Source organism: Xylona heveae, assembly GCF_001619985.1.
Source record: "Xylona heveae TC161 unplaced genomic scaffold L228scaffold_13, whole genome shotgun sequence".
Classification (NCBI taxonomy): Eukaryota; Fungi; Ascomycota; class Xylonomycetes; order Xylonales; family Xylonaceae; genus Xylona; species Xylona heveae.
In genome coordinates, this window is record NW_017264205.1 from 310,586 (window position 1) to 337,348 (window position 26,763).

Consider the following 26,763-nt stretch of genomic DNA (forward strand, 5'->3'; position numbering starts at 1 on the left):
TTTAATCGAGATTTATGCTTCAATTGCACGAAGAGATTGCCGTTGAACCATCGGACGGATCAGGACATGAGCTGGGGGACGGAAAAACCAGACGGTTGGTGACGACGCAGGACCCTTGAATTGAGGGGAATTATTATTGCATGGGGGCAGGGTCAATAAAGTGACTGAATTGGGTATAGAAAAGAAGAATATTAGAGCTGGAAATTGATAATATAATGATAATCATCAATCAAAATCATGTGGTGATTCTAGGGGATGCAGCTGTTGGTCCAACACTAACGAGCTGTCCGTTGCGCTCATTTCATCAAAAAGAGACGGGGAATACCGAGGTTCAGGGAGTTGGCAGTGGAGTACGAGACAAGACAAGATTCAGGTACAAGTTCTAGTTACTACGGTAGTGGGGTCATTCGGGTGTAATCAGGCACAATCCTGTAATGTGTCCCTTGTACGTAGGAGTAATCATGTCCTGGCTATCTGACAGCTGATTGAAAGATCCTATCTCCATATCAATGAAATGATCAGTTGCTTACACATGCTGATGAGGACTTGTGCTGACTGTACACGCCAAGGTACCTGTGGTAAAGGGACATTTGAATCTACCTAGAGACTTGATCATTGAAGAGCACAAGTTCAGATGATAGGAGATTTAGATATTCCATACAAAATAAGTCAAAGGCGAGACAAGATCTTCGATCCATCCGGATGATGCTCATCGTGGCTCAGCCGCTACTCTGATAGTCGGATCGGGGAATCGAGATGAAAAGGTACTTGCATCTCCACCAAGAAACGGGGATGAGGTCATGTACCTGTCCCATCATGGAAGGCACGACCCAGCTGAACAGAGTGGGTGGTTTCCCCGCCAACGATTGCGTCGTCAACATTCTTGGGCCACCCGATATGAAACCATCTCAACCCTCACCAGAGATCCCAAGAAGATATTTCCATCTTTAATCAAATTTCCCACAATCGGTGGCAGAGGAATTTAATCTTCTCCATTCTGGACAAAATTCCCTCTCACTTGTCTTTTTCTTTACTTTTTGCTGGGATCACCCTTTGATTACGCCCCCGTCCACGCATAAACCCACGCGACATACGCCTCCGCGTCAACATTTCATAATCGTCATTTCGGTGTATCAAGATTGAAAGTAAACTCGCAATGTCGGTGCAGGCTCACGACTACGAACCCGGATATCGCCGTCACAACCGTTCCATCAGCACAGACAAATCCCCCGCAATCTCCATTACTTCGCCCTATCAACCCCAGCGCAAGCTTCATTCTCGTCAACACAGCACTCGCGATAGCAGTGCTACCATTCGCACCAGCATGAGTGATTCCACCGGTCGGGATTCTGCCGCAACACATGTCACTCAACCACCCGAGTATTCGAAAAAGCTGGTCGTGGTTGGTGATGGTGGTTGCGGTAAGACATGTCTACTGATCAGTTACAGCCAAGGCTACTTCCCTGAGGTGCGTCAATTATTTTACAATCAAATTCACCAGACCAAATCTGTCATGACTTGGGGGACTGACACCCGATCCAGAAATATGTTCCGACTGTATTCGAAAACTACATCACTCACACCACGCATCCGCCGACCGGCAAGGGAGTTGAGCTGGCCCTCTGGGATACGGCCGGACAAGAAGAGTATGACCGTCTACGGCCGCTGTCGTATCCCGAGACCGACCTGCTCTTTGTTTGCTTTGCTATTGACTGTCCCAACTCTCTCGAAAATGTAATGGACAAGGTGAGTACCATTATCATTTTATCAGGCTTCCCAATACTTTTTGAGATAGTTATACTGACTCGATGTTAGTGGTATCCCGAAGTGCTCCACTTTTGTCCAACTACACCTATTGTCCTCGTTGGCCTCAAGTCCGACCTCCGAACCAAGCGCTCCTGCATCGACTTGCTCAAGACCCAGGGTCTCACACCAGTGACACCCGACCAGGGCCGTGCGGTAGCGGACCGCATGGGCGCCTCGTACGTGGAGTGCAGCAGTAAGGAGATGCGGGGAGTCGACGAGCTCTTTGAAATGGCAGTCATCCTGGCCGTTGGCGAGGAAGAAGAGGAGCGTGTCCAAGTACGCGGCAGTGGCAAGACCACTCCTACAACAAACACCACACGCGGCACCAGCAAGAAATCCAAGAAGTCCAAGTGCAAGCTCTTGTAATGACTCTCAAACACCCCCTTTTTTTTTGTCTTTCAACCCATTCAATTACGATCATTCTGTCTATATGAACGCATGGACGAGCAAAAGGATACATACCAATGACAGACGACACGCCTAGACGCTTTTAAATCCCAGTCACGCATACCCGTATCCGGTCGATGATGACTTTCTTTCCTTATATTTCATTTTTCTTTTGCTCCTCACATTTTCCTTTTGCATAAGCGGGCGAGACGGGACGTGGAACGTGGAATGTATACGCATCGAGGCGTTTGGGGTATCATATCATGCCATGCTCTGTTATGCCTCTTTTTCTTCTTTCTTTTTTCTCTTCTTTTGTCTCTTTTTTTCTTCTTTTGTCTTTTTGTCTTTTTGTCTCTTTGTCTCTTTTTTTTCTCGGTTGTCTGTATGATGCCCCAAACGGATTTTTATTTTTTCCTCTTTTCACTCTTCACCCCTTTTTTGTCTCCATATCCTTTCCCCCTTCATTTTTCCTTTCTTTCTTTCTTTCTTTCTTTCTTTCTTTCTTTCTTTCTTTCTTTCTTTCTTCCTCTTCTTTTTCCTTTTTTTCGTTTTTGTTCTAGATGTCAAGCTAGTCTTCTTGTGTTTATTCCCCTTTATTTTTATTTTTATTTCTTTTTTCTTCCCATTCTATTTTATGTTCTTATTTTCTCCCATCCCCTTCATTGTCACCCTTTTATTTTATTTTATTTTTTCTTTTCTGTTTCTTGACAATAACTACGACGTCCTTGCAATACCACATCATACCACACCATTATGTCCTTGGCATTCTTGACACAAGTACTAGCTGCACTGCCGTAGCCCCCGGTCTTAACGACCCGAACCCTCCATCATCCCATTACTCGATTTTTTCATAGTCACTTGCATTTTTTTTTCTCAAGTTTGAAAGAGAACAGAACAGAACGGAACGAAGCCCAAGCAAAGAAATAGCAGCCAGACTCCCTCCTTCAAAGAGAGGTTCAAAGTGGGATATTTAGCATTAGCCATAAAATATCAAATTTATTATGCGCCCCTGGTGGGCGAGTTTATAAGACTTTTGCCGTTCACATATATTTCCGTAGTAGTGACTTTGTATGAGACGAGAATCAGATGATGATGATAGGAGTCAGTTTGAAGTGTTTTGAATTTGGTATTGTCATTTCAGAATTGTAAATGCCGTTGCTCGACGTATAAAATTGATTCTTTGGAGGATGAGTTAAAAGGAAAAGAAAAGAAAAGAAAAGGGAATGGGGAATAAACGCCCGTAAGCAAGAATACTGGAGGGTACTGAAGCAATAATGATGAGCATACAGGTGGCTGAGAAAAAAGTGAAATAGGGCGCAGGTTTAATGTCCTGATGAGTATTTGAGCATGCGAGCTAGGATGAGAGCGTCGGTGCTTGTGGATGGAAAAGAGCAAGGGCTGTAGAAGAAGAGCAGGGGAGCAAAGGGAGAATGGCGGACAGGAAGAGCGGACAGAAGAACGGGGAAGACGGTCGGAGAGAAAAGCAGGCAGCCATGATAGTAACCCAAAAGACTTGGAAGGAGGTTTTCCAAAGCTAGGTAGGAGGGTCAAAAAAGAAAAGGAAAAAGAAAGGAGGTGAAGGGGTAAAAGGAACAAGCAACTAGAGATTACAAGTGAGAGAAATGGAATAAAAAGAACAGTCGGTCTAGTCAATGACGAATCGCGAAGACATTAATTCATCGACATGTGCGCGCTCGGCTCTCATGTTATCTTTGCGTTGTTCGCGGAGGAGTACCGCGAGGACTTCGACGGGAGGATTCATATTCAGGTTTTGGGCGCGGTGCCAGCGCTTCATGCGAGCGATGCCAATACAGGGCTGCGTATTGTTAGATTTGAGTGGAAGTAGAACCCAATGGAATTTGTGAAATGGCATGTACAAATTGACAAGGGAAAAGGAAGTTGAAGACGTACCCCGTATTGTGAAGACAGATCAAAATGTCGCAGTATTTTCTCGTTCATGGAGAGGCCTTCTTGGTGTACTTTTGAAAAAGGTCAGTCTTTTTTGTTTCGAGGATATAGAATGATCAAATTGCCAATATAGAGGCTGTATAAAGTGGGAAATAAGATCACATACCTCGTGGAGCCTTTCTTTCATCCTCTCTCGCCTTCCAGTACCGCTTGAGCTGCGCATCCGAAACCTTTTCCGCTGCCTGCTCCTCTTTGGTCTTGGGCTTGGCCACTTCAGCCTCGGTTTGGTCAATGATTGCAACTTCAGCAGTCGTTGGTTCTGCTAGGTCCGGCGAAGCAATGGCTTGGACATCATTGTCGTCGTTGACACCCTGCAGAACAAGCGCAGGGTCTTTTTTCGTAGTTACGTCTTTTTCTTTAAGAGCTTCCTTTCCGGTCCTTGCAACAGTGGGCTTGGTGACGCGAGAGTGGGAGCTGCCAAAGTTTAACGTTGCTTGTGATGGTCCGCCTGCACTCTGTCGAGAAGACTTTGTTCGTCGTGCCGGTGACATCGTGTTGAGATATGTGTCGATCAGGTGCAAGGAAACGATAGATGTCGTATGATTGAAAGTAGGCCGCTGGTATATGAGCCCCTTTGTGAGTCGCAACGTCAGGAGTTACAAGTGCGCTGTGTGAATGCTGAATGTCTACCCAAGATAGGATATCGGTTGGTGCTTGCGCAGGACTATGGAACGATAGCTAAACCTGGGTTCCAAAGAATAAGAATCTTCAGAGCACCGATATGGATTAGTTTTCAGGCCAAACCTGGCATATAGCTCTTGAAAATTGAAAGATATTGACCTAGTTTCACCTCGATGTCGTCAGGATTGGATGCATGATTGGAATACCTGTATTCAGCAAATATGATTGGCTGGTGGACGTTTCTGGGGGAACGATCGCTATGTCGATTACATAATATAACACTGCATGGATCTCGCGAGGTCATGTGACTGCGCGTTTCAATATCATTTCTAGACTTGTCGACTTCATGAGCATCGTGAGGGGATTTGAATCGCATTTTACTGTGAGGTTGTTTTCACCAAAGTAAAGCCAGAGATCATTCGCTAAAATATCCTTACAATTAGCCATCTTTTGATATTGGCAATGCACGTAGCTGTATATAATCTGAACATGGTCTGCGTGGGAACGGCGAAAGACGAATGCTGAAGACGCAGTGGGAGTAGCTTCCATCTTCCATTCCTCAACAGCTCACATTTCACAATAGTATAATCAATAATATACTAGGTTTTGTTCAAATGCCACGTAAGGAGCCTGAATCAAGCTGGAAATAGATTAGGCACCAGTAACAGGTCAATCACGGTCCGTAGATCTTAAAATATCCACCTGGCCATACTTGCGCAATCCTGCACCTTTTCAATCTCAATCCGCCGATTGATGTGTACGCCACGATTTGATGATCAATTGGCGGTCTCAGGGGGCTGAGCATGTTTGGGATTGAGAGATATGCCCTCGCTCGCTCGTACTCCATTGTCTCGCTTCGCAGTTGAACGTACGTGTTGGAGATGTGAGCCCTGCAGCAGGGCCGCGTACCAAGCATTCGAATGTCTACAAGACCCTTTTTTAGCCCTCATTAAATCAGGTGAGACAGTTTCATCTTCCATGTGCTTCCCCACAGTATGTGATCTGCACAAATGCCCCTCACTTCAAACAATCACAATGAGGGGCACACCGCTTTTAAAGGTCAAAGGACAAACGTCGTTGGACCCTGAGTCATGGGCTAATCGTCCCCCTTGATGGCCAAAGTGGCGGATAAGGCTTACGCTGTTTCGTATTAATGCCGAGGGAGCCACGTAACGCTGGATCAGCCGGATCAGCATCAAATGCAGGGGCCTGGGACGATGCCAGGTGTGCAAGTGCTCTTATTCGGCAATGGTGGGGAGTTTTGTTCTTTGATGCCTGCAATGGGGATCTACCCTTTGGATTGTGCAAATTATTGATGGACCGAGGAGGACGAAGCATCAGCGCAAGAATGGTAACGACTTGCGCGGAACAATGAAGATCGGTTTATCCCCGCTCAGCACAGATTATCCGAAGTTCTCGTCTATTCTTTCTTGTATTGGCTCCGACCTTGATTACCCTTACCCATTAAACGTTGTATCAGTTAGAGTTTACCAGTCTAGCGATGCCTATCAGTTAAGCGGGCTAAAGGACAACAAAAGGCATGAGCGAATAGAGTAACTTGAGCGATCATGATCAGCGTCTGGCGTAAGAAAAAATTTTCTATCTCTGTTCTCTTTGAATAACTCGGTGACCCTGATATCCCAAGGGCCAAGGACGTCAACGCGTGGACATGCAAGCCCCAAGAAGATTGGACAAGACTGGATCCCTTGACTTTCCTACGGTAGGTAGCTAAAGAAGCAAGAATCGCCGGTTTTGGAGATGGTGGGGCACAGAGAAACCAAAACGGAACAATAAGGACTTTGACAATACCTTGATTTAGGCTGCAATCTTGCCGTCATCCAAAGTACACCACAAGACCTGATTGCGTATTGTGGCTGCTTCTTTGGCCGGAAGTGGCAAAGGTGGCCTTGGGCACGTACCTTGATTCTGCTCGGATCAGACGGTAGGAGAAGAAAAAGAAAAATTTTTCAAAGGAAAAGTGGTACTTTTCTTTTTGTTCTTAGATGCATTCCAAATCCAAAGACCGTTATTACAGTTATTTACTCAGCTGGGGAAGGGGTGGAGAATGGGGAAAGCTCTCCCCCCCACTGGAGCTGAAGGCACGGTCGGCCCGAGACGAGAGGGCAGAGCTGGTGAGCGAATGGGCCAGTTTGGTCAGCAACGGAGAGCGACGGAGCGAGAGAGAGAGCGGGACGAGCGACGATAGCTGGAGGATGGAATGATTATGATTATCCATCGACGGACTGATATCATCTCCGTAGTATTCTTCTGTCTTGCTGCCTTTCCAAATCATACCTACTTTTTTTTGCTTCTGTCTCAATCTCTCTGTCACGGATCCCCACCCCTCGACGTTCGTCTCACATTTTTTTTCTCGCAGCGCCTTTATCCTTTTCCCCTTTCCCTACTCAATTCCATTTTTCCTTTCCTGGTTCAAGCATTGAAGCCATCTAAGCCACCGACCAAGCTGATCACCCCCTAACACTTGGTTGGGTCAGACGACGTATTCGCAACACAGCCATTGGCAATCCTTAGCCCGGATCTACCGCAGTTCCGCGTCTCTGATTCCCGTGCACCGTCTCTGTGTTCGATGCCCCATCTCGGCCTCGACCGCCGAGTTACAATGATTCTCTTCAACACTCATCGCTCCCACACCCTCTTCTTTCCAATTGCTCCTAATGCTGCCGCCGCTCAGTCCCATTCTCCAGCCGTCTGGGGCAAGTCCCGCGCCAGGCTGCGATCCATATTTTACGCTTTCATGGGCATACGCATCACCGCCAGTACCTCTTCTCTCCTTTGCTCTGTCCCTCCCTCTCTCTGTGCCCGCTTAACCTGGTGTATCGAGGATAACTAAGAGATGGAATAGTCGTACACTCTGCACAGTAGAGAATATGCCCCTACGGTGAGGTCCTAGCAGCAGCGCTACTTGTATTGCCAAGCCAAGTGTTCTTAATCTACCGTCGTCGTGGCCACTTCGCCCCCTCCCCTCCATGATCTAGGTAGGTAGAGTGTAGTACAGATACCACGTATAGCAAAGGGAAAATCAAATCACTTGGGATTAGTCTTTTCACTCATCCATCCCTCCATTACCTTTCCATCTACCGCTGTCTTAGGAGGCCTCCGTCCGCGCGTACTTGGCATCATCTCGGGTGCACGGGTAGAGTAGTCGAGAGGGCTATAAGAAAGCTATTTGACCCCCCCTGCAACTTCTTCCCTCCCACCATCCGCTCATACCCCTGCTGGTCTGGCCCTGTGACGTCCGCCGTTGCTCTGCACTTACTCTCGGTGGCAACGCCTCGTCCGTCGTTACCGTTCATTGCTACTATCCGCTATAAAAGAACCCGCGCCTTTAGGCGTCATATCTTTCGCTTTTGACTCTAACGCTTTGAGTTTCATTGTTTGGTCCGGTGCTTTGTCCTGCACGGCGTGACACAACTATTTTTTCTCACTCGTTGATTGTCTGTCGCTTTGCAATATCAAGAGATTTTCTCATCGTCACGAGCCACTAGGCCTCAAGTATTCAGACGTTTCAAAGGCGCAATCACCAAGCTCATTACTCAAAGCAGCTCAAAAATCTAGAGCTCCACAAAGCTATACGCCATTTTCGCGAGGCAGCCTTATTCCCAAATCTGCCCCCACACACAATCGCTCTATTATATAAATCACCTTACTTTTGCCTTTTGGATCAATTTCACTTCACATTCGACGAGAATCCCGTTCATCGCATATTTTCAGGAAGATCATCACCACACAAACTAGAATGACAGCCTCCAAATTCATCGAGGTCCTCGATCCAATCCCGCACTCGCGCTCCGCTTCAGATGTCAGCCTTGAGGACATTCTCGAGCAAACTGCGATGCGAAGGTCTTCGGGCGCATCTGACAATGGCCCTTCTTCGGCATCATCCAATGCGAGCGACCGAGAGCAAAATGGCGGCGGCGCCAGCGGCCCCATCAAGTCACGCCTGCGCAGGCTGACCTTAGGGAAGCGCGACAAGGTCGAGGTCTGAGATTCACACAGATTTCTTTGCTCGACAAATACATTTCATCGAGGCCGACCTCAATCAATTGCTCTGAATGGTTTCTACTGTCGCACCTACCGATCTAATTTTCGAAGCCATACGCCCATAAACGAAGCATACACTATTTTGCAATTGAGATGCAAAGAGTTTGCCCGGCGTCGCTGATTTAGAGTCATTCAGCGCTCTCTGCGCCACATTGCGGTTGTTGGACTTTTCGATCTCGACGTTGCACTTTGATCCCAGCGCGATCGCGTACAGTCATATCCGCGTCATTGGTAACAGAGAATCCGCTCGGAGGATTCTCCGACATATAGACTCGCCAATCCCAATCCGCTCTGTGGTGGACGAGAGCTTATTCCACTTGGTCAATTTCTTTCTCTCCGAGGTCTGAAGCTCAAGCTTCAAAAGTGGAGAAGAGAACCACGAGGCAGGGGGTCCTCCGGGGTGAACGTTGCCAAAATTGACGCCATCGTCCAATGGGCTTCATTTGGGTCCTCCACGCCATGAATTTTACAGTGGAGTTCCTAACATTACCCCGCATGACATTTTCAGAACGGTTCGTCAGGCACAACAGGTGGATTGACAACACTCTGACCTGAGACGTATGACGATGGGGCCAAGACACGGCCAGCCGGGAAGAAGAAAAAAGAAAGATCCACCCACACAAGATGGCGCAGCCGTACGATGCAGGGATCTACGATCGACATCATCGTGCATATTTATCGCGGCTTATCGGTCTAGCCTCTTCGGCAGCCTTTTTTTGTTCTCGAAATTTGGCGAGAGACTGGGTCTAGACCGAGGACCAACCAGTCTATGACTCGCTTCTTTGTACGGAGTACGCGTGACTCGTCACCGACGCATGACATGCTACGATCCTTTTCTCGACGTCGAGTTGATGAGCTATAGTTGGGATCGTGACATTGATCAAAAATAGAGTTGACAGAAAAATACTTCTTTTCTATATTGTGAAATTGTTCCCTGTCTTTATTCTTTTCAAGTATATACTTATAGACTGCACATTATTCACACCCAATTTTCAACATACAATAATATTTAATATATTATATGTTATATTTTAAATTTGCGTACTGCGCAAAGGCTTCTTTCATGATACCCTGTCGATCTGCCCGAGTCTAAAAATAGGTTACGTTAAATTTCAAAGTAGAACTGTGTTCAAAGAATCTTAGACTGAGTCATCAAATTCCCGTGAGAGCCAAGTGTAGTTGAAAATGCAGTGTGCGAAGGACACTTTTCCATTTATAGTTTGAGCGTGCAACGGCGCTCATAGTATGAATTATGAGCGAAGATTGGTATGCCCAATGGGAGGATGGCCGAGTGGTTAAGGCGCTGTGTTTAGGTTAAGTCTTTCAAGAGACTGTGATCTGATCCGCAGTGGGAAACCGCGCGAGTTCGAACCTCGCTCCTCTCAACATTCTTTTTTTTTTGTTTTATTTTATTAATAGCTTGAATTTTGCGTATTTGCTTTTATTCTTTGTATCAATCTAGATTTTTTTTTTCTGCGATTAAAATGATTACATGCCTTTGCAAATTGTACCCTGGCTTGATGATAAACTCGAGGCGCCATGTTTTCCATGTCAGGTTTTGGTTTGCTCTGTTTGCGTCGCGTAAACCATCTTGTCCCGCGTTGCAGTAGCCATGAGATCCGCGCTGCGGGCTTAATGCTATCAACAGATTAACAAATTTCCATGACCGTCCCTCCAACAAGTATTATCTGATTTCCTTACTCCTTTCGAGTGAAGCTGCTGGGCACTTATCTACTGTCCGTTTACGACTGACCTCGATAAGCCACAGCTGGACAAACAGCGTGGTAAGAGAACGAGCCCGCCGCTAGGACTGCGCAGCGGCGGCGATATTCAGCGGACATTTACGGCAACACGACTTGATTTAGCGCTTTCATCATCACTGTGCAGGCTATTACTTCCAGGAGCCCTTGACGAGTATACCGGCTCAGTTACCTCGATTGTACCGGTACAAGCACCGGCTTCCTCCCAGAACAGACGACATAAGGTGCCTCGGACTGTCCGACTACAGAGCGACGCTCGAAAGACACATATACCCCCCGCTTAGTCCGACCATTGTCTGAATATCTCGGTGATCTCAGAGCGATACAAGGAAACAAAAACTACCGTGAACGTGGTCAAAGTCTTCAAGGAAGCACGAAAGAGGGATCCGGCGTTCAAATCGATATTCGGACCCAAGTCTACAAGAGGAAGTCTACGAGAGGTCGCAGCGACATTGAGAGACGATTCGTTTCTGGGATATACGGGAGCGTCTGCGAGGTGACCATACGATAGATATACGGCCTGGAGACTTGGATCAAAGCGCGCACGGATATACTCATTGAACCAGAGCTACGAGATTTGGCTCAGTGATTGTAATTTCGATATATTTCGGAGATTGTCTTAAGCGCCCCTCTAGCGTTCTACAATAAAAGCATTCAGCTCTCGATAAAGCAGGACATAGATCTGTCTTGCCCAGAGAGAACGGGCTGCTCGGGCAGTACAATCCGCGGAATAAAGGACACGGGAGATAAGATACAGGACAATATGGCAGACAAGACACCCTTTCAGATTCAACGGGATCAATTAGTCGGCGAGATTGGACTCGTATGTTCCTCCTCCCTTTCTTCCTGTACTAATTATCACGTCTTTTATCATCTCCTCCACCTCTCCTGTCTCTTATCTCTAACTCTCTTACTCCTTCCTCTTATTTTTCCCTTTCTCTCACTCCATCTCTCCCACCATTCCTCGAACACCCTACTCCAAACACTGCCCTTCTTCCCGTCCTATCACATGAAACTCAGAATACCATTCTCGTCAGAAACGCTAACCACAAGTCTCCCGGTTACAGAGTCTCGAAATGGTTCTTCAGAATCTAAATAAGCTTAATCGCGGCCTCGAAAGCATCATCGAGGTACGTTTCTTTGTGTTTCTTCTCCAGTTCATTAATTTGCTATTAGTAGCAGTTAGCTTGACACTTTCGATAAGCGGACTCGGACAAAAACACAAATCAGACAAACATAGCTAACACGCCCCCGTTGGCAACAACAACAACAGGTCGGCAACGAATTCTCCTCTGTCGAAGCGCTGTGGTCGTCATTCGAAAACGTCATGGCCAAAGACAAGGGCGCACAGAGTGATGCAGAGTCTGGTGAAGCTCAGGCTGAAGCTGAAGCCGGGGCCGAAGCCGAAGCTGGGGCCGGTCACAATCGAAGTCGAACGCAAAGTCAAGCTGGAACATATGGAGTTAAAGACGAGGACCGTACGCAAAGTCGAGAACAAGCACAAGGTTACGATGAATAAGGCACTTTGCAGTTGATTGATCAGTCGATGCTAGTTGAATAAATAAACAGATAGATGAATATACCCACGTTTCATATACAGGACTGCATATTCTATTTCCTGCCGCTGCTCAACGACTTAAATTGTATACTAGTAATCACACATTCGACAACTCATAACCACGACGCGCATATATGGATCATTGAATGTTATTAATTATTGAAAAAGGGAGGCGTTCAGCATCCATCGCATAGAGCATAGCTGCATTAAGAGTAAGACAGACCTGGGGATGATTGTTGTTTGGGGGGGGTTGTACATCTTGTTGGCCCCCGTCCCATCTCCCCCCTCTTGCGGCAATGACACGAGAAATGGGGTAGATTGGGAGCGTTAGGTCAGGTCAGCGGATAGGGTAGAGAGTAGGTTGAAAAGGGTTAGGTAGGTAAGGCGGAAATAAGAAAAAAGGTAAAAAGAAAAGAAAAAAATAGTCTAAATGGTTCATCATCACTCCTAGAATAAGCCCTTTCCTCCCAGTTCCCGCCACCCAAAGACAATTGATGTTTAAAAAAAAGGGAAACGGGGATTAGGCTTCGTTCTAAATCATTTCCCGCTTGCGGCTTCCTTTGCTCCCTTCAAACAGTTCTCTGCGCCCGTTTTGGAAATCGCTTACAGAGTGAACTCCTTGACATCGCCCATGTCCTTTCCAGGGTTCAGAGCAAGAGGGACGATACCAGAGACGTGCATGTCAGGGCCGTAGACGTGCATGTCGAGCTGCAGCTCCTGGCCGACACCCTTGATGTTCTTGAGACCCTCCTGGTAGTTGGGACCGGCACGACGGACCCAGATCTGGACCTTGTGAGCGTTGAGGGCGGGAGCGTACTCGCGGAGAGCACGGATGACACCCTTGAAAGTGGAAGCGACCTATCAAATGTGTTAATTGCTGATTTGAAAAAAGATGGATTAAAGTGGCTGGGCGCATTCAAGACTTACGTTGGTGAAGTTGGCAATACCACCACCAATGAAGAGGACCTTGCCCTCGGGGTGCTCAGGAGCGCGGAGCATCAGGTCAAGCACGGTACGGGCGTAGTGGAAGGTCTGGGTCTCGGTCGGGGCACCAGAGTATTCACCATAGTTGGCGAGTTCGTTGGCGAAGCCAGCAGAGGCAATGGCATCGGCATAGACGACGGAGGCACCACCACCAGCGACAAGAGTCCAGATACGGCCACTGCCGTTGATGATGGTGAGCTTGAGCGAAGCACCAGTCTTGGCGTCAAGCTCGGCAATGTAAGCCTCCTCCTTGCTAAGCTCACGGCCAAAGGGAGCGGGGAACTCCATTGGCGGGCCAGCATCAATCTCAACCTTGCCGTCCTTGGGGGCAATGATGGGGAGACCGAGGTTAGCGGGGCTGCGAGCGACGGCCCACTTCACACCACACTCAAACTCAGCGGTCTGGTCGAGCTTGGCAGCAAGGTCAAGGAAGTGAACATCAGCGGAGGTAGCATCGGCGTTGGGGATGACGACCAGAGGGTTGATCTCGAGGTAGCTAAACGAGCATGTCAGCTGCAAACCGGCCTAACATAAAGCGTGGAGGGCTTTACGCACGTGAACTGGCAGTCAACGTAGACAGCGTAGAGTCTGGAGATGAAGTCGACAAGGACATTGTGGACACCCTTGGGGACGTTCTTCAAGAGAGTGTTGGCAATTTCCTCGTTTGAAGGGTACTCCTTGAGGTCAACGGGGATAAGAAGCTTCTGGGCCTTGGCATCGACATCACCGACATCGACACCACCTTCGTGAGTGAAAAGGATCCAGTCACCCTAAAAGACGGGAAACAAGCATTGTCAGCCTTATGCACACCGGCAGCGACAAAAATATGCACGACATGTTTTAGACAGCGTGCTAAAATGGTGTGGCCCGACGGCCCGGTGCGTGACAGCGGGCCGAACCAAGAGAAGGGTAAGGGGCAAGGGGAAGGGGGATGGAGTGGATAGTGGGTTTTGGCTTTTCGTGTCTGTGGGTTCATGCAGGGACATAACATGTGAAGCAGATTGATGGCTGGGATTAGGGCATGGTGCAAAATATTGTGGTTAGTCTCCGTTCGTCCGTGGAGTGACCCGAGAAACCGAGACGCAATAAATAACGCCCCTTTCCCCAGCCAACAAAACAGACATGAAATGAAGAACAAAAACCAGAAATATTTCCAGCCGTTTCCGCGACAAAAATCCAGAGAAGTGAATTGATTGGGTAATTCGCTGGGAAATTGCATAGATATGCAATGCTGCAGACTTTGTCTTGGAAGACCCGAGTCCCGTGACTCCAGGTACCTCGTTGACCGGCCGGTAGGGAAGTATTTTGCACGTACCTCTCGTACTGAGTTGATGTTGATGTAGTACTCGGTCTCCTGGGCGTGAGGGCAGAAAGGCTCAACGAGGAAGTTTCTCAAAACACCCTTGACGGTCTCAACCTGCACGGGCTTGCCGGCACGCTCCTCAACCCACTGACGGGCCTCAGGCCAGGTCTTCTTGAGGCCCAAAAGACCGCTCTTGCCTCGTCGCTTGATCAGCTGGTCGGGCTTGGCGACGAAAAGAGCATCCTTGGCGAGCAACCAAGGGTAGGTAGCCTCAGCCTGGTCAAGGACAGAGGCGACTGAAGCATCCTCGGGGAAGTAGATGGTGGCAAGCTTAGGGGGAGGGTTGTGGACGGCGGGCTTGGGCAGCGGTGTAGGCTTGATGACAGGCGCTCTGGTGAGGTGGTAGTTGATGATGGCCTTGCCGTCGGCCTCGGAGATGGACTTGGCGGACATTGTGATGGAGAAGAGGAGTTTCTAAGGGAAAATCTGTCGAATGTAAGTACGGATTCTGTACCCGCAAAGTCGCTGCTTTCTCCCCTCGAAGCCAAGCTCAAAACGAAGTGGAACTGAGTAAAGAAGCAAGAGACAAGGGCCCGAAGCGGGAATTCGAAGCAGTTCGAATCAAAGAAAGCCGAGTGGGGTTTCTTAGAATTCGAGCACCTGTTTCTTCCCTTCTTTGCCAACCCCTCAAATTGGCTGTCCAGCTACACGGGAGCAGCCAATTTGTTGGAACCGGAGCAAAACGGGAAGGCCAGTCTTTGTTGCTTCGCCATTGACGGAGATTTTGCGGCGGCAAAGCTTACCTCGAAATATGAAGAAGTTGATGGATTGTCGAAAACCGGTCCGGAGGTTCAAACGACCAGATGCAGGACCACGGGGAGAGGAGGAAAAAAAGTTGGAGTGTCTTTGCTCAACGACACTGAACAAGACTCGTTGTGGAGAGAGATGGATTGAGCTCGTTCGAAGGGGAGCACACGAGCAGACGATATGGAGATGATGAGAGAAGAGATGGAAAGAGAAAGGGAAGCTTTGGTGGGGAGAAGGGAGAGAATTGACGAATGGGCCCGAAGGTGTTGGTGGTCGAGGTGGAGGAGAAGGAATTCGCGATGGTTTGGGGCTTTGGGAATTTGGGGCGGCGGTCAGCGGGAACGGAGGGGAGCTGTGTGTCCGCAGTCAAAAAAAGGTGAGTGAGCCGGGGACCGCCAAGGGTTATGTGGGCAGGTGTCGGGAACAGGAAAGAGAAAGCTTTGGGAAGCACGAATTGCGACGCTAATGACCGAATCTCTAGCAGAGGGGGCGGGTTGAGCAAGAAATTAATCAGTTCAATGGGTCAACCAGGTTTTCTGGTCTCTTGGGCGGGAGACCATAAGCTGAAGAGGATGGTCGGATATGCACACGCAGAAGACGCATACGAAGGGGGGGCAAGGGAAGCTACGGGAACAGTTGAGCGAGCGACACACAGACAGACGAGACCCGAGACCCTTTTTGATGACCCGCCAACGACTTTAGTTCGGCGGGTAAGCGAGAGTAGAGGATAATGGCACCTCCGACCGGCGAACGCCCACCGAAAAGACGCCAGGGTACAGAGCCAGGGCAAGGGATTTTCGAAAGGAAGGACGGGGGAAGACGACCGACCACGGACGCCGAGTTGAAAGCTCAGGGCTTTGGTGTACCTGAGACTAGACGGTACTTGCAGATACGACCATATTTTCCCATTGACGCCTCGGCTACCTGCGATGAACCTTCGGTGTCCTACGAGAGCTACGGGCTTCTCCGTTGAGAATGCAAGAAAATTGCAAGTACCATTTTGAGTACATTGTGGGTATTTGCTTACGTACGCAAGGGGATCGGAACTTGGCAGAACTAAGCAATGGATTCACAAGCCTCGAAGGGCGCAGCATATCGGCGAAAGAGAGAAGAAAAAAGATGGTACGAGTGCGGTCCTCAGCCGGTATAGGAACCTGTCGACAGGGATCCGAGTGTCAAAAGTGGCAGCTGCTCTGGTCTTGCACTTTTGGTCTGAGCACTCGGACCATCTGGGGCCACAGGGCAAGACAGACTTTTGAGCCACACGACAAGCAAACGCCGCGGCAATCTTGCGCGACTCCCGAATTCCGCGAGATGCCTGTCTGCAGGCATGCATGCTTTTAATCCACATGGGAAAAATAAACAGAAGATCGGCGTCAACAAGACACACCCCTCTCGGAGATCATCAGAAATCTATGACGCAGCATCATGCCGTCACGGAGGTTGAGGCGGGGTTTTCGCGCATGTTGTTTTGTCGGGAGAAAGAGAGCGTTTGATATTCCCTTCAAGAGGAAAATGAGAGAAGCTTTCTTCAGGGGAGAGATCAGGTACGCAGGTACCAGGAGTACTTTGGGGACGTACTGCGCCGTACCAGAGTTGGAGTTCCCCAACATTCCCTAGACCCCTGACCAGCCAGAGCTCGCTTGGGGTGATTGGCTCGGTCTGTTTCGGAATAGGTAGACTTTAGCTGCTCCCCACCGAATCCCCCCTGGCGTGGGCTCATCCCATTCCCATCGCCCTTCAACTGTTGAATCGGGCACTAAAATCAACTAAAACCACCTCTAATGCCAGCATCACTCGTGCTTTTATCGCCAGTGTCCCTAGACGCCTATCACTCCCTCAACTGCCGGCCTTGTTGGTGCTGCTACTGCTACTACTGCCGCCGCTGCGGCTAAACGTTCTGTCGTGGTGAAAGCTACCAAGATACGCCCTCAACTGGGTAGAAGGGAAGTGGGAAAAAAGAAGTGCCGAAGCCATTGTTATTGTGTGCGACAACAACGGAAATCTCGTTGTTAGTCTCTCCGCCTCGTCAGCCTAGTTGGACCCGACATTATTATTGTCAGGCAAGCCCACTATTATTTTGCAGCAACTTTTTGCTCCGTTCCCACCACACAACGATCCAACCCGCGCACTTACGCTCCCACCAAAGCCTTAGCTAGCCCCCCGGTTCGGATTCCCTACCTGGTCGGAAAGCGAGGAATTTCTACTCACACGCACCTGCCTTTACTCTCACCGCACACAACGACCCAAGCTTCACTCTTCAGTCCCCAAGGTGTCGCACGCACACACATTTCTCTTACCGCACTACTCAAAAGTTACCTCCACCGAGGGGAACGCCCAAAGAAAGTGACCAAGAGGACCCTCGCTCCCAGGAATCGCCCTCCCCTTCTCATCAACCAAAATCCAATTATCCCCAATTCATCATCTCCTCCTCCAACCCTTCTCCTCATCCCACTTCTCCAACACTCCTCCCCATCCTTTCTCCAGGCCTCGTCCGCTTCTCTCTAAATTTTTACATCTTGACGAGCCTTGCTTGGACGGCATTGCTCATACTTGGAGAGAACTAATTTCTTCTCGCCTTGTTTTTCTTCGAGGTAACGACGATTTTCTTTAGCCTGCGTCTCTACATTCCATCCCAGCACCATCTCTACCTCGAAGCTCTCTGCAGCTCGTAGCAGTGCACGCGAAACCACAGATTCCTCACGTTGATTGTGAGTGGCTGTGAGCTTTGAGCGCATCGGCAAGCTCACCTCGTTCTGCGTGCTCCTGCAAGCGTTGAACGGCAGCAGAAGAGTGTGGGCGGAGAATTGCTACCCTAGCTTTCCCATTCAGCCTCGTTACATCAAGATGATTTTTGCGAGATCCTCAATGCTAACGCATCTTGTTCTATCAACAGATTTATTTTTCTTATTAGTATCTTCAAAACAACCTGCACAATGGCCATTGAGACGCCCAAGGTCAACGGCACCACCAACGGCACGGCCACCCCGGCCCCGTTGTCTGTCAACGACAACATCCGCCGCTTCTCCCCCGCCAGCCGGCCCTTGAGCCCTACCGCCGACTACACTCTCTTCACCAACAAGACAAGATGTTTCGTCTAGTAAGTCGGGCAACAAGAATTAGAGCTTGAAAATGGCCAAATAAAATGAGAAATGCTGACAGCAGGAAAACAGCGGTCTGCAGCCCCGTGCCGTCCAGGGCATGCTCGACTTTGACTTCATCTGCAAGCGCGAGAAGCCCTCCGTTGCCGGTATCATCTACACTTTCGGTGGCCAGTTCGTCAGCAAGATGTAGGTTTGGCCCGCAGCAGGCAGATTTCATTTCAATGGCAATGGCCCCGCTGACAAGGTTCTCGAAATGCAGGTACTGGGGTACCAGCGAGACCCTCCTTCCCGTCTACCAGAAGGTCGACCAGGCCATGGCCAAGCACACTGATGTTGACACTGTCGTCAACTTTGCTTCCTCGCGAAGTGTTTACAGCTCTACCATGGAGCTGATGGAGTTCCCCCAGGTCCGCACCATTGCCATCATTGCTGAGGGTGTCCCCGAGAGAGTAAGTCATGACTGTGGATTTATTTGCGCATCGCCCCCAATTGGAGCCCCATCCAGCTAACCCGCATGTTCTAGCGCGCTCGTGAAATCCTCTACGTTGCCAAGAAGAAGGGCATCACCATCATTGGCCCCGCCACTGTTGGTGGTATCAAGCCTGGTTCTTTCAAGATTGGTAACACTGGTGGTATGATGGACAACATTGTCGCCTCCAAGCTCTACCGCAAGGGCTCTGTGGGCTACGTCTCCAAGTCTGGTGGTATGTCCAACGAGCTCAACAACATTGTCTCCCAAACCACCGACGGTGTGTACGAGGGTGTTGCCATTGGTGGTGACCGTTACCCCGGTACCACTTTCATCGACCACTTGCTCCGTTACCAGGCCGACCCCGAGTGCAAGATCCTTCTGCTGCTCGGTGAAGTTGGTGGTGTTGAGGAGTACCGCGTCATTGAGGCCGTCAAGAAGGGCGTCATCAACAAGCCTGTCGTCGCCTGGGCCATTGGTACCTGCGCTAGCATGTTCAAGACTGAGGTCCAGTTCGGTCACGCTGGTTCCTTTGCCAACTCTCAGCTCGAGACTGCCGCCTCCAAGAACAAGGCCATGAAGGAGGCCGGCATCTTCGTTCCTGAGACCTTTGAGGACCTGCCCAAGCTTCTCAAGTCCGTCTACGATGACCTTGTCTCCAAGGGCACCATCAAGCCCGCCCCCGAGCCTGCCGTTCCTAAGATCCCCATCGACTACTCGTGGGCCCAGGAGCTCGGTCTCGTTCGTAAGCCCGCTGCTTTCATCTCCACCATCTCCGACGACCGTGGCCAGGAGCTGCTCTACGCCGGTATGCCCATCTCCGATGTCTTCAAGGAGGAGATTGGCATTGGTGGTGTCATGTCTCTTCTGTGGTTCCGCCGCCGCCTCCCCGACTACGCCAGCAAGTTCTTGGAGATGGTTCTTATGCTCACGGCCGACCACGGTCCCGCCGTGTCTGGTGCCATGAACACCATCATCACCACCCGTGCCGGCAAGGACCTCATCTCCGCTCTCGTCAGCGGTCTCTTGACCATTGGTTCTCGTTTCGGTGGTGCCCTGGACGGTGCCGCCGAGGAGTTCACCAAAGCTTTCGACAAGGGTCTCAGCCCCCGTGACTTTGTTGACAACATGCGCAAGGCCAACAAGCTGAGTAAGTACATTCTGTTTATGCTTGACAGTATTCTTTTTCCCGCAGCGAACTAATTCTTGGATTAGTCCCCGGTATTGGTCACCGTGTCAAGTCGCGGAACAACCCCGACCTTCGTGTCGAGCTCGTCAAGGAGTTCGTCAAGAAGCGATTCCCCAGCTCTAAGCTCCTCGACTACGCCATTGCTGTCGAGAGTGTCACCACCTCCAAGAAGGACAACCTCATCCTTAACGTTGACGGTTGCGTTGCCGTCTGCTTCGTTGACCTGCTCCGCAGCTGCGGTGCCTTCACTGGCGAGGAGGCTGAGGACTACCTCAAGATGGGTGTCCTCAACGGTCTGTTCGTTCTTGGTCGGTCTATTGGTCTGATTGCCCACTTCCTTGACCAGAAGAGACTGCGGACTGGTCTGTACCGTCACCCTTGGGACGACATTACCTACCTCCTCCCCAGCCTTGCTCAGAAGGCTCCTGGGGCCGAAGGTCGTATCGAGGTCAACCTATAAGCAAAGAATTGAGCAATGGTTATCTGATTGGATTTGGTGTGGGAATTCGATGTTGCGCGTGCCGTGTGTCCAACAAGCTTTTGCGTTGGCCCCTATCTTCTCATCTATCTCTTCTTATTTTTACCCCTTGTAGGGAATTCATACGCGCCATGATTAATAGAATCTAATTCAACGATTAAATTTCAAATGATGCAAAGTTTACACGTCAATCGGTTATCCGTGACATCAGATTGAGTGCTGTGAGATTTCCACTTTATGCAGTGTCAGCCCCTTGGCCGTGTCCCAGTTCCCAACAACTCTCTTGGGTGCCCCTGCCTACGTATCATGTGAGAAAATGTCATCGGCGACTTTTCTGCCGAGGGCGGTGAACCGAGAAGCACCGGTAGCTTTGTACCTGGAAGCGTAATTTTGACCAAAGCTTGGACCCTGTCAACACCATGAGCATTACTTGGTGCCCTGTGTATAACGTTTGACATCCTTGGCACATGCGACATGATAATACCTTATTGAATTTGACAGAGACTTAGTGTTCACTCTTGACTTCTCACTGAAGTTAATTCGTTAAACGCAACCGGTACCAGTGGCATCCTCAAGCTGTAAGACTGCTGGCAGGACTTCACTAGCTGTACGGAACTCCTGACGCGACGGTGCGCTCTCGAATAGCTTGTCAATTATATCTTACAGATCCCAGCTTTGTCGGGCTTTGAGCGGAAGACATACATGATCACATCATGAATCGCAATATCGAGAATACTCTCGGGGGATTAATCCCCACTCTCTCTGGCCCAGTGCCCGAGGAACTTGTCACGCTTGCCGCATCACTTGTCACACAGTCTCGCTCAAAGGCGAGTAATTTGAAACCAGAGGAGGAGATTGCTCGGGGTTATGCTTGTGCGCATTTGGCTGCTGAAAGGTGGGTCTACTGTGCATTGCAATCGTGCTCGACTCTTTCTGCACATCTTGCCACAAATATATCCTTGGACCATAACAACGAAAGCTATCTGGGCGACTAATGTACAAGGAATAGGTTAAAACAACGATTTAATCTCCCCAAAATAGAGCCCCGGCCACCCTGTCCACCCCGCGTTTACCAGGCTCTTTACCGACATCTCGAAAATGCGATTCCAGAGCGACGAGGACGCGGTCGACCCAAGAAAATCGATATCGCAAGTGCCATGGCTGGAGACGAAGAAGGAGTGCCAAAGACATCAACCGGCAGCGAAGAGAAAGGCCGAGGTCGACAACCACCGAATGGTAACAGGAGTAATTCTGGAGCAGACTTGTCGCGTAAACGGAAGGCTCCCGGCGACGAGGACATTCCTCTGATTACACCGCAACGCGGAAGAGGGAGGCCAAGAAAGATCACAAGTCATCACCCTCTACCTGAGCCTTCCAATGATGACAAGGTACCGTTGTGGGTCATGCCCATGGTTCGACATGTCTGCAAAACGCTCGAGACGCCCGCGGCGCCGCCACATGTATACGCTGGAGTATCGTCCGTTCTGCCAAGGTTTCAGGAAGAAGACAGTCATAAAGACGGTCGAGAAAAGCGAGATGGAGGGATTGTACAGTCAACGCAGGAGCCCGAATCAGTTACTCCATTGGATGAAACAGAGGCGCCGACAGATTCGACTGGCGAGTCCCAGGGAGCAGAGCAGCATCAACGGCAAGATGAATTGCAGCCACCAGACGTCAATACCCCCCCAAAGTCCAATACCGTTGCGTCTACTGCTGTCGACGGGAGCACAAAGAGAGTCGCAAAACCTAATGGGAGATTACATCTTCCTCCGCTGATACTCGCGGTATATTTCTTCGTTGTCGCGCGTCTGATGAACCAGGAAACGAGCCCAGAGGAGTACATGCGTCTTCGCAGACAAGCCATGGACGCTATCGGGGTATGGGCAGCCAGTTTAACACCCGATGCGAGGAAGAAGTTTATCGCTGATCCTGCGACGGCGAAATTTATGGGGTCTGGCGTTGAACGCGCTTTGAATACTGGTAACTCAGGCTCTCAGGTCATCAGTGACACCCAAACGACGAGCAATGACGCCAATGATAATGCCAACGCCACAGCAACAGAAGAGGCACCAGAATTACAAGACAGAAGCACCCTTGAGAACGCATTCAACGACCAATTCTTCTTCCCCTCGGGACTCGTGGATCGCGCCTTGCAAAACATGGCGAAACAAGGGTGGTTAAAGATGGAGTGGTTCCAGAACATTATTCCTGGTGCAGGCGTACGGGTCGGTGGCGGCGATAGCAGTATCCCTGATGCTGCCGATGCGGCTGCCGATATATCTGCCAACGACGGCAGAAGAAGAGGAAGGCCCGGTCGTCCTCGCAGACAAGTGGCCACATCTGATCCAGATGCCATGGATATTGATACGCCGCAGGAACTAGACGAGGATGATCAAGACGTGTATGCTGAACGAGAAGATGACGAAGCAGAGCAACAGGCCTTTGTCGCACAGGATGATCCCAGTCTACAAAGCGGCCTGGGTAGTATGGTATGTTTCGCATTTCCTCCAGCTTTACTTACGATTTCTTTCTCATTTTCGATTCCCCCCGTCAAAATATTGCGTCCAATTTTGCTGGTTTCTAACATTCCCCGCAGCTCAATCCCCGAGTCGACTTTCTCCATCCAGCCCGTCGAGAAGAATATAAAGATTGGAAAGCAGGTATTCTTGCCCGAGTCGACGAGGTGGAACTCCAACGCTCTGCTGCCGGTGCTCCGAACCCTGTGGCCGTATAGTAGCCTGTAGTAGCATAGCACAGCACGCTCAATTTACTCTCTATATATTCATATCCTCTTCTTTTGATCGGGCTTTTTTTTTTTTTTTTTTTTTGTTTTACATTGATTGATCATTTTTCTCGGTGTATTTCGCGTTTGCTCTGGCTTTTTCCTTGTTGCCTATTCCTCATTGACCCGTGACTCTTTTACTAGTCGTGATATAAGTCCCGATGTCGAATATAGTTGATCGATGAACTATTATTTGCCATTTCTTGAAGTTGAGGAAGAGATATATTGCAAAGTACAATACTTGCCTAGTACATACGACCATAGACTGAGGAGAACTGGGCATCCCGTCCGCTCTGCCATACATAAGCCTCAGATCGGCGGACTAGTAGTTGGGTCGGTGACGACCAGCGAATCCCCGCTGTTGTATGTTTTTTTCCCAGTCCACTTTTTCTTCATTTTACTTCCTTTTTTTTTGCTTTCGTATTCTTCTTTACCTTTTCTTTTCTTTTTTTTTTCCCGTTCCTTGTTATTCATCCTGGGTATTACACGTTGAATCGTCATGTTAGCTGTCAAGTTACCCAATCAAGTGACCCATAGGGCAAACAATTATTTGTTGATACTCATACATGCTATTATAGATAGAAGATGAAATGGTTGGACTCAGTAAAAGCTATATTTTGTACATCTATATGAATATCTCTATCGCTATGACTCTATAATATATACCCCTAAATTTATGCGGCAATGCAGCATGCTTGGTTAGATGATTTACGTAATATCCATTGTCCCTTGTCCATTATGCTGAGTCGCTGACAAGTCCAAGGATGGGACAATGGAGAAGAGAATACGTAAAAAGTAGAAAAGAAAAGAAAAGAAACTAAGGCATGACAGGGTTCGTTTTATCCCTCCCTTCATGTTGCACTTCCTCTACGCGTCCCAATCCGACTTCACCGTGGTGGTCTGCCACGAGATCCATTTCGCCAGCCCTGACGCGGCGCGAGCGCGCAAGGACTTTCCACAAGACGATGTTGACCACGTAAATGGCGATGCCAAGATAGCATGTGATGAAGTCGGATACTTGGAAGGACGGGATGAATGTGTTGTAGCCTGCCAAGAGTTAGCATATCGTATTGTATGCAGCATGTCGAAGACTCCAATGCTTCGATTCTTCGAAGCTCGAAGGTCAAAGGTTCAAATCTCAGCGTGCTCGGCGACATTTGAAGTTGTAGAAATTAGAATGTAATGAGAATGAAATGGAAATGGAAATGGAAATGGAGACAAGGAACGAGGCTAGAGAAAGGGATAAATAAACGTACCGTTAAAAATGATAATAATAACCGTCAAAAACAACGCAAACCAAGCACCATACGGCTGTAATGCTCCACGATATGGAAGATCTACCTTTCGATCCAGGCCTTGGGCTTTCATGCCGCGGCAGAATCCAATATACGAGACGAGAATGCTGGCCCAGTTGAGCGTCCCAAAGACAGTCACGAGGTTGACAAAGTACCCGAACACAGTCGCGCTGGATTTGGTCGCGTTCATGTACGCCAGCAGGCTGAATGCAGAGGTGGCTGCGACGCCGTAGATGGGTACGCCTCGTGCGGTGGTGTGTGTGAAGATGCGCGGCGCGTGGCCTTCTTTTGCGAGGGAGTAGAGCGTGCGTGCGCCGACGTAGATGTCTTTTTATTTTAATTAGACAGGGAAGATAGTGCCAGACGGGAGACGAGGGGGATTTTAAAAAGGGAAGGAGAGGAAGAGAGAACATGGCGGGAGAAGAGAGTTTTGGACCACAGAGACATATCATTGAGAAGTATGATATGATAGTATGATAGGCTGGAAGCATAAGAATGAAAAATAAAGGGGAAGGGGGCAAGAGAAGGAAGACTGAAACAAAAAAAAAAGGAAAGGGGGAGGGGAAAGCAAACACTGGACCAAAAAAAGGAGAGACGGGATAACTCACCGGTATTCGCAGCACTAACAACAAAAACCAGAATCGCACCATTCATAATATCTGGCAAAACACTGATCCGCCCCATTCTCATCGCAACCACATACGGCGAAGCCGAGGCGCTCGTCTTTGCCTTCTTTGCTCCAATAAGTAGATCATTATCATACGGCACTGCCATGCCCAGCAACAGCACGCCCAGGATATAAAACACACAGATCCGCCACAGAGTCTGCCGGATGGCTCTGGGGATGTTGCGCCGCGGGTTCGGCGTTTCCGCAAACGCAACGCCCACGACTTCAGTGCCTGTATATGCAAAGCATGACTGGACTAGACAGGCGAAAAACCCGAGGAATTTCCCCAGAGAGCCGGTGGAAAGGTACTCTGCAAATGCTCCTGGTTCGTTCCAGTACCGGAATCCGACGCGTTCGTGGTTCGGAGCCCCGCCGAGAGAAACGATCAGGCAGGTGAGCATCGCAATGAGGATGGCGATGATCTTGATGGAGGAGAGGATGAATTCTGCTTCGCCGAAACTGCCCACGTGCAGAACCTGGCATTATGAGTATACTGTATGGGATATATCCAATTGGAAGAGACTCAAGAATGAAGAGTATATGGAGAAATGAAGGAATTGGATCTTGATGGGTGGTGTATAGGGTAAATAGAGAAGATACGGGAAGGGGACAAGGGACAACAGAAAATGGACAAAGGGCAAGGGAATAGGGGCAAGAGGAAGAACACATACATTGATGGAAATAACTACTGCCGCAAAGACAGTCACCCAAATAGCAACACTCAAGTCTGGACGCCAGTACTGAATGACCAACCCTGCGGCAGTAAGGTTGTTTGCCAAGACGATGGCGTATTTGAAAAAGTAATTCCATCCGGTAGCAAATCTATACATGTCATATTCATCAGCTACTTGTACTACCTCATGCCATCGAGCAAATGAAGTTTTTTTTTAAAACAAAAAGAAAATAAAAAGAAAAACTTAGTACTGCAAAACAGTGCAAAGAAAGTGCAAAAAACTCACCCAAGAGCTGGATCCACAAAGCGAGAAGCATAGCCATTGAACCCGCGATCCATAGGTAACAGAGACGCCATTTCTCCGAGCGCCGTCATGACAAAATATATGATCGAGCCGGTCACAGTGTAGGCAATGAGGATACTGGCTGGTCCGCCCTTGGCTAGGGCCGAGCCACTTCCAATAATCAACCCAGTCCCCAGAGCACCTGCAATGGCCAGCATATTTACCTGGCGAGACTTGAAGTCCCGGCGCAGGTGTTGGGGATTCGAGCTATCGTTTGGGTTTATTTGCTCCATTTGGCCCTCTGCATAGTCCGGCGACGACTCCGGTCCTTGGCCGGGAGGCACATCTTGAGTCTTGTGGATGCTTTTCATGGGTAGTTTAGACATTTTTTCAGTCTGGTCTTTTTGAGCAGTTTGGGAATCAAGAATTTTGAGGTCGACATATTTTTTTGCTTAAAGAGAATGTTATTTATAAGTTTTGTCTTGCTGGTGTTTCTGTAGTATCAGCAGTGTCATATGATAAATGGAAAGTTGGCAAGCCGATAAAGTTGATAACAGAGGGGTCAAC

The 26,763-nt window shown here is 49.1% G+C and overlaps 10 protein-coding genes and 1 non-coding gene across 11 annotated transcripts; 7 read left to right on the plus strand and 4 right to left on the minus strand.

Moving 5' to 3' along the window:
• Positions 1 to 1,324: 1,324 nt before the first annotated feature.
• L228DRAFT_214865 (ras-domain-containing protein) lies at positions 1,325 to 2,172 on the plus strand (the record flags this gene model as incomplete). Its single annotated transcript, XM_018330054.1, has 3 exons — positions 1,325 to 1,468; positions 1,543 to 1,746; positions 1,816 to 2,172. The coding sequence occupies 3 exons, from the start codon at positions 1,325 to 1,327 to the stop codon at positions 2,170 to 2,172; spliced, it is 705 nt and encodes a 234-aa protein (XP_018184973.1).
• Positions 2,173 to 3,373: 1,201 nt separating this feature from the next.
• On the minus strand, positions 3,374 to 4,969 carry L228DRAFT_43153 (putative DNA polymerase delta subunit 4). Its single transcript, XM_018336585.1, has 3 exons — positions 4,268 to 4,969; positions 4,105 to 4,172; positions 3,374 to 4,009 (listed from the first exon to the last, which is right to left on the minus strand). Exons 1-3 carry the CDS (start codon positions 4,650 to 4,652, stop codon positions 3,839 to 3,841), a joined length of 624 nt encoding a protein of 207 aa, XP_018184974.1. The 5' UTR covers positions 4,653 to 4,969; the 3' UTR covers positions 3,374 to 3,838.
• A 304-nt stretch (positions 4,970 to 5,273) lies between these two features.
• On the minus strand, positions 5,274 to 6,270 carry L228DRAFT_251022 (hypothetical protein). Its single transcript, XM_018333459.1, has 2 exons — positions 5,922 to 6,270; positions 5,274 to 5,706 (listed from the first exon to the last, which is right to left on the minus strand). Exons 1-2 carry the CDS (start codon positions 6,118 to 6,120, stop codon positions 5,456 to 5,458), a joined length of 450 nt encoding a protein of 149 aa, XP_018184975.1. The 5' UTR covers positions 6,121 to 6,270; the 3' UTR covers positions 5,274 to 5,455.
• A 2,269-nt stretch (positions 6,271 to 8,539) lies between these two features.
• Positions 8,540 to 10,888, plus strand: L228DRAFT_271230 (hypothetical protein; the record flags this gene model as incomplete). Its single annotated transcript, XM_018335507.1, has 2 exons — positions 8,540 to 8,782; positions 10,613 to 10,888. 2 exons carry the CDS (start codon positions 8,540 to 8,542, stop codon positions 10,886 to 10,888), a joined length of 519 nt encoding a protein of 172 aa, XP_018184976.1.
• On the plus strand, positions 10,122 to 10,229 carry L228DRAFT_t129. Its single transcript has one exon. It is a non-coding gene; the product is annotated as a tRNA-Leu (tRNA).
• Positions 10,889 to 11,367: 479 nt separating the features above from the next.
• On the plus strand, positions 11,368 to 12,123 carry L228DRAFT_271231 (hypothetical protein; the record flags this gene model as incomplete). Its single annotated transcript, XM_018335508.1, has 3 exons — positions 11,368 to 11,427; positions 11,672 to 11,734; positions 11,878 to 12,123. 3 exons carry the CDS (start codon positions 11,368 to 11,370, stop codon positions 12,121 to 12,123), a joined length of 369 nt encoding a protein of 122 aa, XP_018184977.1.
• Positions 12,124 to 12,765: 642 nt separating this feature from the next.
• Positions 12,766 to 14,902, minus strand: L228DRAFT_241656 (glutathione synthetase ATP-binding domain-like protein; the record flags this gene model as incomplete). Its single annotated transcript, XM_018331343.1, has 4 exons — positions 12,766 to 13,020; positions 13,090 to 13,642; positions 13,702 to 13,916; positions 14,462 to 14,902. The coding sequence occupies 4 exons, from the start codon at positions 14,900 to 14,902 to the stop codon at positions 12,766 to 12,768; spliced, it is 1,464 nt and encodes a 487-aa protein (XP_018184978.1).
• Positions 14,903 to 15,213: 311 nt separating this feature from the next.
• Positions 15,214 to 16,082, plus strand: L228DRAFT_43266 (hypothetical protein). Its single transcript, XM_018336586.1, has 2 exons — positions 15,214 to 15,636; positions 15,741 to 16,082. Exons 1-2 carry the CDS (start codon positions 15,437 to 15,439, stop codon positions 15,985 to 15,987), a joined length of 447 nt encoding a protein of 148 aa, XP_018184979.1. The 5' UTR covers positions 15,214 to 15,436; the 3' UTR covers positions 15,988 to 16,082.
• A 2,110-nt stretch (positions 16,083 to 18,192) lies between these two features.
• Positions 18,193 to 20,478, plus strand: L228DRAFT_215021 (ATP-citrate synthase subunit 1; the record flags this gene model as incomplete). Its single annotated transcript, XM_018330057.1, has 5 exons — positions 18,193 to 18,356; positions 18,430 to 18,546; positions 18,620 to 18,809; positions 18,884 to 19,979; positions 20,045 to 20,478. The coding sequence occupies 5 exons, from the start codon at positions 18,193 to 18,195 to the stop codon at positions 20,476 to 20,478; spliced, it is 2,001 nt and encodes a 666-aa protein (XP_018184980.1).
• A 731-nt stretch (positions 20,479 to 21,209) lies between these two features.
• Positions 21,210 to 23,303, plus strand: L228DRAFT_263754 (hypothetical protein; the record flags this gene model as incomplete). The annotated part of the gene is made up of 3 exons (XM_018334521.1): positions 21,210 to 21,391; positions 21,506 to 22,985; positions 23,093 to 23,303. The coding sequence occupies 3 exons, from the start codon at positions 21,210 to 21,212 to the stop codon at positions 23,228 to 23,230; spliced, it is 1,800 nt and encodes a 599-aa protein (XP_018184981.1). The 3' UTR covers positions 23,231 to 23,303.
• Positions 23,304 to 23,942: 639 nt separating this feature from the next.
• L228DRAFT_257131 (dicarboxylic amino acid permease) lies at positions 23,943 to 26,489 on the minus strand (the record flags this gene model as incomplete). The annotated part of the gene is made up of 5 exons (XM_018333962.1): positions 23,943 to 24,325; positions 24,535 to 24,900; positions 25,182 to 25,716; positions 25,912 to 26,062; positions 26,200 to 26,489. 5 exons carry the CDS (start codon positions 26,487 to 26,489, stop codon positions 24,096 to 24,098), a joined length of 1,572 nt encoding a protein of 523 aa, XP_018184982.1. The 3' UTR covers positions 23,943 to 24,095.
• Positions 26,490 to 26,763: the final 274 nt, after the last annotated feature.

Bases quoted from the DNA above. Each gene is read 5' to 3' on its own strand.
- L228DRAFT_43153 (XM_018336585.1), bottom strand. From the start codon at position 4,652: ATGTCACCGGCACGACGAACAAAGTCTTCTCGACAGAGTGCAGGCGGA. The intron at 4,173-4,267 runs GTATGTGATCTT...CTTTTTCAAAAG, and splicing joins TGAAAGAAAGGCTCCACGAG to TACACCAAGAAGGCCTCTCC. The intron at 4,010-4,104 runs GTACGTCTTCAA...AACAATACGCAG, and splicing joins ATCTGTCTTCACAATACGGG to CCCTGTATTGGCATCGCTCG.
- L228DRAFT_251022 (XM_018333459.1), bottom strand. From the start codon at position 6,120: ATGCTTCGTCCTCCTCGGTCCATCAATAATTTGCACAATCCAAAGGGT. The intron at 5,707-5,921 runs GTAAGCCTTATC...AGGGTCTTGTAG, and splicing joins CGGCATTAATACGAAACAGC to ACATTCGAATGCTTGGTACG.
- L228DRAFT_43266 (XM_018336586.1), top strand. From the start codon at position 15,437: ATGGAGATGATGAGAGAAGAGATGGAAAGAGAAAGGGAAGCTTTGGTG. The intron at 15,637-15,740 runs GTGAGCCGGGGA...AATCTCTAGCAG, and splicing joins CCGCAGTCAAAAAAAGGTGA to AGGGGGCGGGTTGAGCAAGA.